Source organism: Odontomachus brunneus, unplaced genomic scaffold, assembly GCF_010583005.1.
Source record: "Odontomachus brunneus isolate Ranch 3 - 2012 unplaced genomic scaffold, Obru_v1 Obru_scaffold_012, whole genome shotgun sequence".
NCBI classification, from domain to species: domain Eukaryota; kingdom Metazoa; phylum Arthropoda; class Insecta; order Hymenoptera; family Formicidae; genus Odontomachus; species Odontomachus brunneus.
Genome location: NW_022639462.1, coordinates 1,825,550 through 1,843,340, shown reverse-complemented (window position 1 = coordinate 1,843,340; position 17,791 = coordinate 1,825,550). Strand labels below are relative to the sequence as shown.

The 17,791-nt window shown below is 42.8% G+C and overlaps 1 protein-coding gene across 13 annotated transcripts in view; it reads left to right on the top strand.

Moving 5' to 3' along the window:
* Window positions 1-13,883, top strand: part of LOC116840810 (CREB-regulated transcription coactivator 1-like) — a 43,955-nt gene extending 30,072 nt beyond the window's left edge. For 3 of the 13 annotated variants that reach the window (XM_032808018.1, XM_032808021.1, XM_032808032.1), the window contains 10 exons: window positions 1,173-1,323; window positions 2,525-2,617; window positions 6,248-6,400; window positions 8,032-8,160; window positions 8,774-8,935; window positions 10,144-10,149; window positions 10,813-10,875; window positions 12,648-12,722; window positions 12,927-13,083; window positions 13,362-13,883. In XM_032808018.1, coding sequence (XP_032663909.1) covers window positions 1,173-1,323; window positions 2,525-2,617; window positions 6,248-6,400; window positions 8,032-8,160; window positions 8,774-8,935; window positions 10,144-10,149; window positions 10,813-10,875; window positions 12,648-12,722; window positions 12,927-13,083; window positions 13,362-13,579 — 1,207 coding nt within the window. In that variant the 3' untranslated portion in view covers window positions 13,580-13,883. Of the gene's footprint in view, window positions 1-1,172; window positions 1,324-2,524; window positions 2,618-5,116; window positions 5,165-6,247; window positions 6,401-8,031; window positions 8,161-8,773; window positions 8,936-10,143; window positions 10,150-10,812; window positions 10,876-12,647; window positions 12,723-12,926; window positions 13,084-13,361 lie in introns of all 13 variants that reach the window. The other 10 variants (XM_032808019.1, XM_032808022.1, XM_032808024.1 and 7 more) reach the window with 7 other exon arrangements.
* Window positions 13,884-17,791: the final 3,908 nt, after the last annotated feature.

The window sequence follows — 17,791 nt, the reverse complement described above, 5'->3', positions numbered from 1 at the left end:
CTGTTCCTACAACCGAATTTTCGTCTGGTCCCTGAGCAACCGAAAATTTAGTTGCGCCAAAAGAATTGTTTTCTCCGTGTATAAACGAAATTATAGATTTTGCCGCGCACGTTTGCAAAATTATTTTTTACCTTACCACAGGCTATGAGAGAAAAAACCTTGTTTATTCGCGGTGGGTAACTAACATATTTACTAAGTATATTTATTTATCCCTCTTTCTGTGCTTCATAGGTCACTTTGGAAACAGTTTCAATTGTCTGTTACGGATTGTATTGAAAGAAACAAAAAATGTTACAAATCAGGCTAAACAACGTTCTGACTTAGAAAGTAGAGAAAAATTTTTACTCCAATCTTTTTACTTGTACACAGAGAGAAAAGTGGCACCACCCACGAAGCAAATCGCATTAACGAAATATAGGGATTAAGGCCAGATAGATAGATAGGTGTACGTAAATGTAGTGGCAACTTCACTAAGCGATTTATAAACGTTACATCTCTTATGAGTGGTTCATATGGCATTCATATTTCCCTTTCATAGAATAACGAAATAGAAATACGAAAGATAAGATCTGTTCAAAGGACAATATATCGTGTAAAATGTAACATGAAAATCTGGGTGCAACCTTGAATGAATTTATTGCTACATCAATGTAACCGAGAATTTTGTGTTACTGTATGATATAAATTTAACGATCAGTGCAGTATATCTGCTTAATAAATATAATTACAAAGATTGTCAAGTTTCCGTCATCAATTGTCTCACGTCATAATAATCGTGGAAGTCTGGAAATTCGTTTACTTAAATAGGATAAATAATTGCTTTTGTGAAAAAGCTAAGGTTTCAGCAGAGGATAATTTTTTATCTAAGCAATATTTCATTTCGGTACGCAAGTAAAGATTATTGGCCACCGCGAGTAAATATCTATTTGTTTTTCGAATATTTTTTCTCTCAGTGTTTGTCCTGTTACCTTACCGGCTTTTGGTCTCACCGGACGAAGAGCGCGGGGATGTTTCACCTCGTAACTCGATTCGCACACGGTCCTACCGTTCTCGCGACTACTCCCCTTCCGATCGATTCTCTATCGGTGGATTTTGTGAACGCGCGATAAAAGTCACGGTCGGTCGCGTCGTGTCGCGAGTTAATCCGGCAGTCGCGAAATTCTCTGTTTCAGCATATATCCGAGCTCCCAACCGCCGGGACAACAAATACCGATAGGCAACAACACGGGATCGTTGCCCGACTTGAGCAACGTGCACTTCCCGTCGCCCATTCACACTCCTCTGGATCAGGACGATCACTCGAGTAGTACGCCGTTCAGCAACGTAAGTTGTACGAGCCCGCAATCGTCTGTCTCACCTACATACACGCAAAAATTATACGTATTCTTAAGATTTTTCTCCTCTCCTCTCTCGTTCTTTATTACGCACTTCTCGCGAGGCTGCGCACGTGTTTCCGAGCGACTCTTTATCGCTTTTACGGTGACGTTTCTTTTCTTTTTTTATCTTTCTATACACGTGTACGATAGGCGGGGAGAGCGTCTGTGACAGGAGTAACGTCCGCGCGAAACGTACCGAAGATATTTCGTGCGTTAACAGTGTGCCGTGAGATAAATATGTATATAAAGTGCACTGCATTCGCGCGACAGACACGTCCCTCCCGTGCGATGTTTCCCGTATCGAACACGGGAGAACGTGAAATGCGATTTCGGTTATTGCTCGCGAACGTCCGATCGCTAATAGGTTCTATAAATAAGCGGCGTTACTCATTGCCATTTAACGCGAGTGAGTTCGATCCAGTCTATGCACGACGAGAAACCTCGACGTCTTATCAATCGGACTTTCGACAGCGACCTGCGGCTCCGAAACGTTTTTTAATCGAACGAAAACGTGTTTTTTCGAATTATGCGATCACCTGTTCAGTCGTAGATCTCTTAACGACCCGGGATCTCCCGTACCTCAGCGATTGCATGCGTTTAGCATAATTTTTTTTATCTTCTGCCTTGGCAGAGGATTATCCTTGGCGGATAATCTGAGAAAATCTCGCGGTGCCGTGTTAATATCCGTGTGATTTACGAGCGGAATCTTAACATCTACGTAGCACGGCATCTATCTCTCTCTTTTGGAAAAAGCGGCCTTTCGTCGATATCGATGTTGAGCAATTTGTTTGTATTAAGTGGAGCGAAATCGGTTAACTAGCTTAACGTTCCGTAGCTGATGCCGCCAACGAAAGGATATCCGATTGAAGAACTTAAAAGGCAGATGTCGATAGCGAAACGGTTCTCTTTCGCGTCGCGTTTCCGCGCGGTATCCCTCTCTCTTTTCGACGATCGTTCAATCCCTCTACGTTCCTCTACCTCTTTCTTTTTCCTCTTTTTCTCTTTCTTTGTTCTGCCATCCCGTCGCTCATATCGGATTTATACGGAATCGTCGAGTTATACATCGTACAGAAATTTTAGACAAGTAGGATTTACTGCTGGAAGCGGGAATCTCTCTTTGAAATGGTCGAACCGCTGGTGTATTCCAGAGTCCCCAAACGAGCAGTCCCACAAACCTGTCGCCGACCAGCTTGGCACAAGCTGGTAGGCTGTCCTTTTCACAGGATCCGTCAAGCGTCCAAGTAAATATCCTTGCGCCCCCATATTACTAGAAATTACTATAGAACTCACCTAGAACTCCTCTAGTCAGAGTTAGAACGAATCATGATGATTTCTGATTGGTCCGCATTCTGTCCGCCATTTTTAGGGGTGACATGAGTGGGAGCGAGAGAGAAACTCTAGGAAACTATAGGAATGAGAGAGAGAAGCTTTAAGACCGAAATGACGAAGTGCGCTGCAGGTTCTCTCTCACTCACTCACTCACTCTCTCTCACTCACAATTTCTCCTTACAAATGGCGGACGGTGTCCTAACACTGACTTGAGGAATTCTAACCTCACCTATTGTCATAGAGCGCAGCGGATTTTTAATTATGTGCGACACGAGGTTGCGTCACTTTCCTCGTAGATTTCTCCATCTGTAAAGAGCTTAATGCTCGAGCGTGCCTTTCTGTGTTCTTTTGCCATTTCTTCTCTTTCTCTCTCATTCAGATGTTCCTGATAGATACAGACGGTGGCTCGTAGACCTCGATTAAAAACCGCTGCGGTAGAATGTTACAGAGTGTGCGAAATATCCGAGAATATAAATCGAGTCGATCGATTCGACGTCCTTTTCGGGAACCAGTTTTCGAAAATTTCTTGCCAGATGCGCGTGCGTCTCGCTGAACTTGATCAAATCTATCTCGCGTAATCGCACGATATCGATATCGCTCGGATATTTCGCATCTGTCTGATGTTACGAGTTACGGAATCGAGGGGAAGTCGCGCGTTTTTCGCGAATTCTAAATATGTAAAATTAGAAGAGATAGAGCGCACTTTCGTGACTGCCATTTTGCTACGAAAAGTACATACGATCCACGAAGAATATTTTCATATGACTCTCTCTCTCTCTCTCTCTCTCTCTTTCTTCGGTTCTGTTTGAATAATAAATATCGTATCGTCGAAGCGTACGTCCTTTTCAGAAAATTACGGATACACTCGAATGATTGATTAGCGCGGCACGTGCGCGTCGCGAGAGACTTAAAGGTACGATTGCGTGTGTACGGGGTGGACGGTTTTGCAAAATTGATCGACAACAACATTACCTCGGTTCCGTCGAGCGAGTTTGTTTGTTGGAGGATGTGACTTAGGATGCAACGATTGCATGAGACGAACGTTCTTTGTGCTTTTCTGTGCTTTCTTACATGTTAGAACGTTTCGATTAGAGTAGCGCTAGAATCTCTTGAGACATTGCGGCTGCTTTCTCAGAGTAAAAAGATCCAAGTGGAAGTGCTTATTCGACGAAGAGCTGACGATACAGATAGCGGCGCTAAAGAGAAATGCAAATGATGTTCTCGCCCTCTCGGCATCACTAATCACGATTGGCACTATTTGCAAGACGCGGATCACGTATTACGCGAACGTCGGAGAACTTCTTCCGCGGTGATTCACTCGCATGTACAATAATTGGATCGCTTTCGTGCTAATTCGTGCCGAGGAACGCCACCACCTTAACCGAGGAAAGATTGAAGTATCCTCTATACGAATATTCGGCATGCCTTCTCAATGTACGAACACGCTAATTTCATCGTAGCTCTGAACCTTCAGTTGTTTCTTCTTTCCAGCATACAATTGGCCATAGTTCCGTGGGAATGACCCAACCCACATAATTAAGATTTTTGAGATTTCGTTTTTTTACCATGACGTCTTTCTACATGAAACAAGAAAGATCCAAGCCTTATGGACGTCTAAAATTAATTAAAAAACGGTTGTTATTTTCTATTATGCCATTTTCTACTAGTCGTATCTTCTTTACTTATTTCTTTAAGGGTTAAGCTTGTAAATAAATAACCCTAAAAGAGAAGAAAATTACTTCCTGAACGATTGCAAAGAGAATCTCAGTGCTTTCTATACTTTTTAAATCAAATATTCATCTTCCTTTTTTTCGAGATGTGTGTACTCCATGTGAATTGAATCACTCTTGCATAACTACGGCCAATTGTCGATGGTAAATGTAGTGTAGCAAAAGGACACGATGTTGCGCGCGGTTGTGCAGCGTTATAAGTTTGCAATGAAACTTTCGTAGGACTTCATGAAAGCATTTGTGACCTAAATGCGTCCCGACATTATTAATGCGGAATTTAATAACACATTTGTCGAGACTCGCTCGACAATTTCGATCATTAGACCGCGCTGGAAGCGCGAATTGATGTAATTGCAAATCCGCGGGAACAATGTCGCTCGCGGAACAATGTCGCTGGTGTTCCGCGCGTTTTTCGACGAACTGGCAGAAAGAAAGAAAAACAAAACAACATCGATTTCTCATCGCGGTTATCTTGCTCTTCGCGTTCTCCGCTAATATTAGGGCGTGCATTTCAGACAACCGAAAAAGAAAAAAAGTAAGAAAAGAGAAAAGAAGCAAAAGAGAAGACTCGGACGCAAGCGAAATTTCGTATCCGCGACTTTTACCGGCGTCTCTTAATTTTCTATTATTTTTTTATTTTTGCCTTTGTTGTAGTGGTTGTTTGTGTTTGTTATTTTGCAGAACCATTTATCAGTGCCTGTTAACTCTAGGTTTCTTCACACGTGTAAGGTTAGTAGTCACACCAGTTTCTCGCTCTCACGACGTAATAACGGTACGCTTGTGTTGTTGCTGCCTTTAGCCGCGACGGCCGTTAACGCCGTGGCATTTTTACTGTTTTGCTTGTTATATATATATATATATAGTACCGAGCTTGCATATAAACTCGAAATACAGTCAATAGCGAAAACGTGTATATATGCTAACGCCGTAGCGTATGTATATATATGTATATATATATATATATATATATGTATATATATATGTATATATATATATGTATATATATATATATGTATATATATATATGTATGTATATATATATATGTATGTATATATGTATATATATATGTATATATATATATATATATATATATATATATGTATGTGTCGGAGCAAGAACCGTGTATACGATTCGCCGCGACGTTACTCGGGCTTAAAAACGCAAAGCAGAAAAATCGCCGCTTCGCGTGCGTCGTCAGTACGACATTGCGCGACTCTATTGTGCAATGATAATTTTGATGTAATTTTAGCGATTGCGTCGTAACGTATGATACCAGGCACTGCCTGACAGTGATACGTTATACTTACTGAAAATCTGAAAACTACTTCATTCTACTTACTGAAAATCTGAAAACTTGAAAAAGAAGAGAAAAAAGAAAGGAGGATCCTTCAAAGAGCTTGAAATCAATTTGACTTTGGATCTTCCTCAATGATCTTTTTTTTTTCATTTTTTTTTTTTTTTAGTTTTTCACAACGTCACTCTTCGATCACGAGCGATTCATACGGGACATGTCTTCGCGATCAAGCTTTAAATATTCGCGCCAGATTCAGGACGATTCAGTTGGATCGGTCGGTTCGTCGCGGCGAACCGTTTCTGCGCGAGTACGATGTTGTAATTAACGTAGAGAATCGATTTGCGCGAGCTTGCCTCACGACTAGCATCTGTCGAGTTTAGTTACGCGAAAGCGCGCGATAAAGAGAAGGAGGTCGAAAAGAAAAAAAAAAAAGAAAATAACCAAGAAGACGGATAGGGAGAAAAGCGAATGTAGCGATGGAGTCGATGATCGATCGTTAATAGCGATGGGTATGAAGCAGGGTGTGGCACTGGAAAACAGCACAAGTACTTCGCAACAGGATCTTCAGAGCTATCCTCCGCAGCAACCGGCGCCGACGGCGACGTCTCATAGCCCGACCGGCCACTACATTTATCAGCAACCGCACAGTCCTGTGCCGCCGCAAAGTCCAGTTAGTATATATATATATATATATATATATATATATGTATATATATACATACACACACGTTCTACTAGCATTCGGTTGGAACGAAATGAGATCGAATCTGCGAGATGTCTGTCGTAAAATGCTAAGATACACATCTGATAATTGTGTCGCTGACAGTATCGAAACACCGATAGTATTCGAGTATCTGGCGCACGGGAAAAAAAATCCGGTTGGATTAGGCAAATTTCTTGTAAAATACGAACAAACCATAAACAACAAACCGGTTGTAGTTACTAGGAATTCTGTTCAGTATCAGGATATTCTCTTCTTCAACTTACAGCCAAGAAGGGAATTTCGTGTAATTATATTCTTTATAACACACATAAATCCATAAATCCATTTTTTATTTCTGCTCTCTCCTCCCCTCCTTATCTAGTTATTAATATCCCTTTAGTTACATTGTCTTTCTCTAATTGACTTTACAATATCCTCATCACCTAAATGTTCTTGTAATCTTCTTTCACCATCTTCTTAATCTTTACCTAAACTTTACACTATTTACCTTCCACTTATTCATCATGTTTAATTATATTTTCCTATTCCACTCAATGGATACCACATCGTGTTCTCATATAATAAACCCCAAGCTTTCCCTTCAGCTGTACACATTTATCCTTCTTTATCTTTCCTATCCAATCTCTTTACTGCTCATCTTATTTCCTCTTTATCCTCTCTTTTTTCCCATATTTTTTTCCATATCTTGTTAGTTTCATTATTTCACTCTATACATCCTACTAAACTCCATAAAATGATTCGTTTGCCTGTTTTCCACTTCCTATCTCTTTTAGCTTACATCACTAAGAAGGAATTTTCCATATCTTATAATCTTCCTTTTATTCTTCGCATTTGAATTTTCTTATATAGCATCTATCTCACCAATCTTTGTATCTTTCCTCTACATTACCATATTAATTTAAGCTTGCCCGCATTACTTATACTAGAACCTAAGTACGCTAAACTACTCGTTCCTGATGATACCATAATCTTTATTATCTATGCATTTTTTTTCGTCCTGAATTCTGCTTTCCTGCCTAACGTTTCGCTCTCTTGTTTCGCTCTCACACATTATTTACATCCTCATTCCTACATAATTTCTCTTATGTGATATCCTATACATAATTCAATACATTAAAATCATTCCAAACTCACGCGCCACTTAATAAGCATCTGAATATTTGCACACCATCTAATCCAATCTCCAAGGATTCTGTTCAAAAAAATTTATTTACTTAAAAAGAATTCCTGACAACAACCAGAATTTTTTGATTTGTTCATATTTCACCAGAAATTGGTTAATCCAATGAAACTTTTTTTTTCCGTGCATCTTCGAGCACAATCGGATGCTCAGCGTTTCTTGGCAGCTACACTGGTTAAATTCGCTCTCACATACCGCGTAACGACTACCTGTCTCTTACATTGACAGATAATCTGTCAACTATAATCAAAATAAAACGAGTTCACCAACAATGGTAGAATCTCTGTTAAATGTGTCGTAATCAAATATTATCGCGCGATGTGTCCTGTAAGTCCTGCGATTATTGCTAATGACTCTATTATTCTACATGTCTCTTCCCTTGTTACTTGTTATTCAGAAAACACAGTCACAACAGCATCAACATCAACAGTCGCCGCAGCAGCAGCTGAACTCATTAGGATCGTACAGATCTACGCAGTCGGTAAACAGGCCGTCGCCGCAGTCGTCACCTAGTCTAACAGTTCAAGTGAGACCATCTTCCGTGCCGTAAAACATTAATACGTAACAGTTGACAGAAATAGTTGTCGGGTTAGAGTCAAAAATTTCGGTTCGATTTTCAAGGTAATTAGTTGGTAAATTGGCTACTTTCCACGATAAAGATACACGAGGATGCTGCCAGAATGTCGGCAAAGATCGCAGACAACGATTACTTAGTCAATGAATCGTTTTCATCGAATACAGTGAAATCAAATCTGATTTAAAAATCCGACCGAACTCTTTTGCGCTCTATAAAGTCTAGATTGACCTCTGATCTCGGAGATCGTTATTCAGAGCTTTTAGAAAAAGTTTTTGGAAAGGCCAAGGCGTGAGAGCTTGCGAGATTTCACGATGAATCTCTGGGTCGACTTGATGACGCGGATAACAGAGCGTACTTGGGACAACTTTTGAGCAATTCAACGTGTCTTGGATCATCCGAGTGGGAGATCTTACTGTGAAAGCTCGCGAACTCGTCTCTCTCTCCAACAATGATTGATACGTCGACTATCATTTGTCCGAGCGAGAAGTCTCGTTCTCGCGCTGAAGAGATGATTCCGCAATGCGAATGCACGAATAACGCGGCTGTTTTTTTGTTGTTTCAGGGAAGTCCTCTTAGTTACAGCAATAACCCATCGGCGCCGCCTAGCCCCACGGGACATCCGGGTCCACCCAATTTAACATCCGAAGCGATTGATCAGAACTCTTACTTCATCAATCAGGCGCAAGCGGCGGCCCTTCAGCAGGACTTCGAGCAATTCACAATGGTAAGTGAATTCATACATCTTTAAGCATGCACACCGAGGTAGAAATGACTTTATACGCTCGAGTTCGTGTAAAAGTGTCGCGGGCGAACATCTCCGTGGAATGCGCTCTTGCATTTTTGTGTGGGGATTGAATGAGTTTGTGTGGAACGCCGACGACGAATCGCGCCTTTGAAAATTTCACGGGATCCGAAATAATGCATTAACGCCGAGCTATTCGGGGAGAGATGGCGTCAGTATTCATATCATAAGATCATGAATACGGAAAAAAAAGAAAGCGATCGCTCAAGGTTTTCCAATCGGCGGCGCGTCCGTGACGCGACGACGCAGCAAACGGAAAGAAAAAGCAAAAAAATAAACTCGATTTCTTCTCTCTTGGGTGCGATCGTCGGTGTCAGTGGTGTGCTGCTTTCGCGGATTTTGCGTTCGCGAGATATTTGCCCTTCGATCTATTATACACACTGCTGGCAGCGGTCCAGCGATGCGCTCGACATTCTTACCTTACTTCTGTCGCCGAGCAGTCTTACCTCAGAGAAGGAGGAAAAAGTCTCTCGTTCGTTTCCATAGTCTAGTTCTCTCCTCGGAGCTCGTTCCTCTCGCGCAAATAACAATCGAATAACAATCGTAAAGGGGCAGGACTCACGGAGTGCCGCGTGTCGTCGCTAAAGACGCTTTGCCGATCTCTGTCTCTCTCCGTATCGGTGACGTGGTTACACTTTCGCGGTGCTCGACACGCACGCACGTTTTACACGGCACATACTTCGCCGCATAATTGCATTCGGACCTTTCGCAGCGAGAGCAGGGAGAGAGAGAGAGAGAGAGGGAGAGAGAGAAAAAGAGCGAGAGAGCGAGCGCGTTCCGCAGCCGTTACGCGCTTGTAATAGATACATACGCACGCATACACATTCGTCCGTTTCGTTCCGATGTACCGCCATTCTTAGGTGATTGATACTTTCGCGCGTAACGAATCGTTCTCGTTCCACTCCTCCCTCCGAGACGTATCGCGCGCGGCGCGACGATTGAAGAATCGCGGAGAAGAAGTCAATCACAGTCGACGAATCAATCGATCAAACCGGTCCTCCCGTTCCGAATTCTCTCTCTCGAGCCGGCGGTTGCGATTGTATGATCTATGAACGAACCTTTATCAATTATAATTAATTGAAAGATATCCGATCCTAATTGGCGCTCAATTTTTTTTATGCATGTCCAAGGGACTGGTAAGTATCCGATGCTGAACTGTACTTAATAAACGGCAGCGAGTAAGAAAAATGCCGCAAGACGCAAGGCGGAATATATTGCGCGGGGCGGCGACACTCTCTCACATATCGCCGGTACCGGTGTCACGCAATTCTCGTGCAAACGATACTCGTTTTTCTTCTTTTTTTTTCGCGTTTCCTAGAGTTACCGTGCGAGCCGATCGGTGAATTCCAACACATATAATATGCGTTCCTATTCAGCCGGTCTGACCTTCGCGGTTATAATTAATGTTACGCGATGAATTATTCCGAGCGAATGATTCGTATGAATTATTCTGCCGGACTCGTTTGATATTCTACTCGGTTACATCGTCAGACGTTCCGTTCGTCCGTTCGTTCGTTCGTTCGTTTGTTCGTCAAAGGCGTCAAATTGCCGATTCCCGATATTCCTCGCTTATAATGGCACGCTTCTAAATGCGAAACTGCGATCGTAATTAGCTCGCGTACGCGCGCCGCAAGTGTATCGGGTTTGGTAACGGAAGCGTACAGTCGACGATCAGATCTCGTTGAGAAAAGAGTAGAGAGAGAAGGCTAATGCGTTTGTTGTCAAACACAAAACTGATTGTGTAGCCTCTAGACTTGTGCCTTAAGTCTTGCTGTTTATCTGTTGCCTGCATTCGTCAGGAGTGGCCCAAATTCGCGCAGCAGCTGATGGAACTTGGTTGCACCTGGACCACGCAGATAGAGGTGAAATATCGCCATTAGTTGAAACACTTTTTATTTGCCCAAGTCCGGCATCAAGAGCAACTCCCCGGCGTGTACCTTCTGTTTTGTTCTTTCTATCTTGAGTTTTTTTTTTTTTTTTCTTTTTCCTTTTGCGTAAGGCTCGCGGCGAAGAGCGATCCTTTCCGTGTGAAGTGTCGCAGAACGGACACGCGCGTATGCATGCGATTGTCAGAGGCGGGACGTGAAGACTGTCGTATCATCGCGCGCTTCTCGACGTTCGAGTGCCTCATGTATTTGCTAAACGTCGAATTTATACTGAACGATCAATACGTCCGTTTGGGCAAACCGCGCTGAAAATCGAAAGAAGGAACGTCGCGAATTTAACGTCGCTCTTCTCGCGATTCCGTGACAGAGGGGGAGAGTCGTTGCATATGTACGCGCGTCGAGAAATGTATTCCCGTGCGTGAAACCCCGCTCGCGCCTTGCAATGAAGGAAAAGTATATCAGATCGGACCGGTGAAATATTCGTAGATTAAGGTAAAGTATTACCTTACCTCATCGCATACCGCGTGTACCGCGCTGATGTTTAATGTATAAACCGCATCAGAGGAAAATTTTTTATGTCTCGGCTCCGGCCATGTCGTTAGAACCGCGAGCGGGAAGAGTGCGTAGTCCCGGTTTTTGTTGCGGAGAAACGTTTACAGAGAAAGGAGAAAGAGAGAGAGAGAGAGAGAGAGAGAGAGAGAGAGAGAGAGAGAGAGAGAGAGAGAAAGAGAGAGAGAGAGAGAGAAACGCGCATGGTGTGTGTTGCTAGTAATAATAATTGCAATTCGCGCGCGACATACTTCTGATTGATAGTTCGCGAGCGCGGAAACACGGTCGTCGTTACGTATGCACGTACAAAAGTTGCCATCGTGCGTGCTGTGCTTCAGAAGGAACCTAGCTTTATCGCAGGGCTTGAACGATATACCCTCTTTTCACTCCCTCCTGCAGTTACACGCACAAGTGGCCGTTACCGTGGCGTTTGATATTGCGCGGACGGCTACGCGTCAAGCCATCGGCTTCAACAGGCGAATAGAAAAGACGATATTTTACGGGATAAAAAGCGTCGTTGAGGCGAACCGTCTCGTCTGCGTGAACTTACGACGTTCGGAATCGTTGCTTAATATTGTGAGCTCAGGAATCGAAGCGACGCGTGAGTCCCAGAAGCGTACTTTTACTTTTTTCTTTTTTTTTTTTCCGAAAAAGTTCGCGCGAATACTCGCACTTTCGATCTGGAAACTCGATTAGGAAGGACGAAATTCAGTGAAACGGAAAGCTTGCACGTGCGAAATAACGAATACACCAAATAAAGCGAGATATAAGCTTCCTCACGATGTGGAGATCAAGCGAGAAAGGGATTTCCTGCAACAAAGGCTATTAGAAGGAATACAGAGAGTATCCCCGGAAATCGAAGCGCAACTAAAGCCGTAATAGAATTCGAATCGAAGAAGATGATTGGGTGGGCGATCTTCGCGTACGGCACGAGTGAACCGAGTGTGTTTACGGTTCGATCGTATTTACTTCTCCCTTTATACTCCTCTTCCGCTGTTTTCCCTCCCGCGCGCGTACCCCTCACGGATCGTTCTATAAAAAGCATTTGGGGTGGGAGACGCGTTGTACGTGAGATGAATCAACGTCGCGCACTTAAAGATCAATCAGATTAGACCGCGAAGACAGCCTTAATCTCTCTCACGAAGCTTTAATTAGTACGGCCCTCTCTCATCTGTCTCTCTCTTTTTTTTCTACTTCAGATGGACACACCGGTGCAGCCAAACACGATCGGAACGTATATCGGATCACCGAATCACACTGCGAATTTCACGCAGGTAAGAATGAAAAAAGGAATTATTCTCTCTCCCGGGAGGATGATACATTACGCTAGAATGGAAATTATAACGTCGTCTGAACGGCGTGAGCGCGCACACGTAGCGGAATATAGAGTTGGAAATTTTCATTATTACACCGGTGATCATAAGACCATATCTTGATTCTTTGTTCATCGAATCCCGTTGCCTTTGCCTGTCCCTCAGAACGACGTGATTAACGTTGGCGGCGAATTAGGCAGCGGGGATACCGGCTACTTCAGCACGAGTCCACAAATGGCGTATCAGCCGGCGACGACGACCACCACGGCCACTCAGCAGCTCACACCGCAAACGCCAAACACACCCACGATCATTCTCACAGGTACACGATCGCTCCGTGCAGATGTAGATTGCACAGACGATGATTTCTCTAATTGCGCTTTCGTAACAAGAGACACCAGCAGCGCAGAATATCTCACTCCGCTCGTCTTGGAATAGAACATTTTCAATTTCTATTTCTGTTCCGCGCCACTTTGTACTCGATGTTTACGAGATACGCGTAATTTGCGCTGTCGTGGGAACCAGGGCGTCGAGAAACGCGCAGTTTGTTCCCGTCACGATGGCGTCGCGCCGCTAATCCCGTGCGCTCTCTGTTCGCAGACTTCTCCGGTGCGGACGATCTGACGAATCCGGAATTCGTCAAAGACCTCGGCACTGCGATGATGGGCGACTTCGATCCGGAAATGTTTCCGTCTGACGACGCTCTCAGACAGGGCCTCGATCCGATCGACGTGGACGGTTTACAAATGCTCGCGGACCCTACGATGGTCATATCGGATTCCAGCGCCGAGGCCCACTTTAGGTTAGATCGTCTCTAAGGGAAGAGATTTTACTCATTTTACCGACCGACAGACCCGCTGGCTAACGCGTAGGATAAGACAATTCTGTTCTGGTGTCGCCGTGAATTAACTCTTAAGACACTTTGACACATGGGGTACCACTTCTTGGACACTGGCGGATTTGCAGGGCAAAAATGCGAGTCAATATGTATACTTATACATTGCGGTGTATATTTATACATATTTAGAGAGAGAGATATATATATATATATATAATATATATAAATATACCTTGTTTATATAACTTGATTTGCAGCGCATGGATCATAGCGGGTTTATGAAACACTCTCGTATTAATTGTCTCGCGCTCGTGTAATTTACCGTTTTTTCTTCTTTTTTTTTTAATCTCAACTCGTACATCGCCTCGATTAATCGTACATACAAAAGTCAGATGTAAATAGTATACTATGTGCAGCAGAGGTAACACCTGTAGATAGTATACTTGCGTACGAAATCTCCTTCTGGAAACAAGTCAGTGATCAACGATAGTTGTTTCCCGCTCGTGATAAAACCGTTAATTGACGATTAAGTAAAATACGAATCTTTATTAACCCTTTTTTATTTTACACTACTTTGTACATTGTATCATGTATGATCTCTAAGAAGCACAAAACGAAATGTTTACTGATTTATACATGCTTTTATCATATGCAATTATAGTAAGAGGTAATATCTACCGTTTAGGCCAATTTAACGTTAGAGAAGACGATCGATTCGCGCTCCTCAACGAGGAGCGTTTAAAACGCATAAAGACATAGAAGTGAGAGAGGAGGGAGATGCCTATCGGCGGTACACGCCAGCAGCAATCTAGATCGTTATGTTTGCTTTTCCTCATTACACCCTTGCGAGAGCAGCTTACCGATCGTAAACGTTTGTGTTAGCGGAATATATCCTAGGTAGAAAATTCGAGTTACTGTTTCGTCCTGCTCGCGATATCGCGCACTGGCCGATATATCGAGTTAATTCAAGTAATATCAGATCGTGCCGAATCTGGACTGGACTTTTTTGTCTTTATTGGCAGTTGTATAACCGGATCTGAGGTATAACCGTGAAATCAATCGAGATTCAATGGCGATCTCGACGCGAAAAGACCGCGCAAGGGTTTATCGGGAAGAATCATCTCTCTACATTTCGAACGTGCAATCCCTGGTACTGATCACCACCTATATACGTTCAGATTAGGGATAGTTTTGTTTCTCCACACGCGCAACACCAACCCAACTTCTACATTTATTTGTTCTCCAGGGAAAGAGCAACGGTGAATTCGATTATTAACACTTGTTCTGATTTCGTATCGCGCTGAACAGACGCGGTGGTAATAACGAGCAGGAAGATAATGTCATATGCGTGTACCCTCGGCGGTTGTCAATTGTTTTTTGAAAGTAATATATATTATACTTTATATATGCATTCGGTAGTTGATATCGAATGTGAAATTAAGGTAAATGATAAACTATGAAATCAAGAAAACGACGCTTATATCTAATACACACATCGTAAATAGCGTACCATACATCTCTCGGTAACATTCGAATTCTTCGTTTTAGTTGGATACACGAGATAATAGGCGACTAATGTTACGGAATCAGGCTACAATATGTCGAAAAACGCGACGAATTCCACGGGAGTAGCAAGTTTCTGTAAAGCACACTCTACCGTTGTTTTCTAGTATAAAGATTGCGACACAGATTGCGACACAAATCTCTATCCGGAATTCAAATCATGAGTATGAGGGGATTAAATTGCGAGAAAGAGCCAACGAGTAGCCCCCAGCTCGCCAAGTGCGATTAGTTTTGAGAGCACATTATCCGCGAAAACGTTTATACCTGAAACGTGTAGCCTGAATCCAACGATGCATACTTCAGCACACACACACACACACACATCATATACACATACGTACATATACACATCTTCTTTCACATTACATTAAATAGATTGAAATCAGGACAGACGTAAAGTGAAATAGTATAAATTCGTTATCGCTCTGAGAGATATCATTCATATCTTATAAATAGATCATCCTGTGTCTGCAAGAGAGAGTACCTAAGTATACCGGAGTATAAATGTCGAGGAAGTTCCGGTAGACGCCAAGTGTAGCGGATAATATCCTGTTCCTTGCGTTATATCGTCGTTTCAACACGCGCTTATCGGTTGGCCGTCAAGTACACCTCGCGGCTACGGGAGCTTCTTCGCGCTCGACCGTGAACTCGGCGGAGAGAGTACACCTCGAACGGAAGAAATTTAACAATAATCTTTATCATATTTAAAATATGATTAATGTTGACCAAGTTGATGAACTATTCGATATATTCGAAAGAGTTAACGTAGTAGAGTGAAAATTTCTCTTCCCGTTTGCTCTCTTTTACTCGCAGAGTCTCGTCCGCGTTATATGCGCAAAATGCAAGAGGTGCCAAAAGCGCGTAGAAGATATATTCGTCGTAGATTGTAAGATCGTGCTATCGAATCATTAATCGTGCAATATAAACATATGTAATGTGATCGTCGGTCGTTTAACATAGGGTTAAACCAAGTTAAATGTTAACCAAGATCGTGACGTCAATTTGTCATTGTCACTTTTTAATCGTGAACGAGGGGCTCGCTAAGAGGGGGATAAAGAAAACACGGAATTTCTCAACCGGGATCTCTCGCAAGAAGGGAGGACAGATCTTTTTCTCTCTTTTCCTTTTTTTTTTTTTTCTCCCCATTATTGTTGTATCTCTCCGACACGCCGCGGAACGTACATCGCTGTCTTTCGATTGATATTCAGGTTACTGAGACTCGAGCGATTCGAAGGTAATGTGCGCAACACGTACGTGAAGGAACTGTCGAAGCGGAATAACACGCGATACCCGCGCGTTGCGTTAATCTCTGCGCTATATTAAGCGAATTCAGCGCCGATTCATGAGGTCTTTCAATATGCACATGTTTCTCACACGCTGTTTTTCCTTTCCCGTTTTATCGATACTGTCACGAAAAATGAGAAGCAGCGTAAACATTTTAAAACCGTTCTCTCTCTCTCTCTCTCTTCCCCTCCCTCCCCCTTCTCTCCCTCTCCCCTCTCTCTTTCTGATCATAAATATCGCACGTTCGCTAAATCTGCATTAATAAGTATTGGATAATTTTAACGATCGCTAAACGAGGTAGATGATATACGATCTCGCAACCGATTTTAACTTGTATTAATTCTCGATGAATAGGAAAGTGACTGTAATAATATCGATACATCGGCCTCAAACATTGCAGCTGTTGCTTCTTTTCTACATTGCGACCTCTTTTTCTCTGATCGCTGCGCGAGCACGTTGTATTCTCAGGCGTTGCCTCTCGCTCTTCTCTCCCTAAATTACTCCTCAAATTACAAATTGACTTCTCGTTGGCGTGAACATTCGACAGATACGGTAGATATCTTGTGAGATCAAATTTCACCCGCGAAAGAATTCTTCGTTTACAGTTGCCTGCGATTGAACGGCGAACGAAATCGAATTTGCATATTGCCTGTTGTCAAATGGCATTCTCAGTCGCGACCATTGAGCGAACATTGTTCCATCGTGCGACGGTTGGAACATACAGCGCGAAACGTCAATCTTTATCGCAAGAGGCAATTTAATCGCGAAATCTACCTGATATTGTTACACGCGATTTCTCAGTGGCAATTCTTCAGCGATCCCCGTGAACTCGCGAAGAAAGTCAAAGGCGGTACGTAGATACGGCCCCGTAATTGACCACGTGTTTCATTCTGTCGCGTTAATCTTTTGTTTTTAATCTTACTATTCGGAGACGGATCTCTCTAAGAGCGGGAAGCGAGACGAGGTCCTCGCCGAATTGTTTTTCCTAATCCTGAAGGGATCGTCAACGGACAATGATGCGATATATATCAGATTCCACACGACTAAAGTATCCTCAGGAAGACTTTACCGCTTCAGATATGATTGCGTTAATTCTCGTATCTGCACATATCTCCCTCTGTGCTAAATCGAAGTCATGTTGAAGTCTCAGTCGAGACGGATTCTAATGTGCTAACTTTCCTCTTCTATCCTTTTAAAGCTTACATCTAATTCACCATTTCTCCCGTTTCCTCTTTCCCCTTCTTATTATGCATTCAAAAATACACACACACACACACACACACACACACACACATATATATATATATATATATATATATATATATATATATATATATATATATAT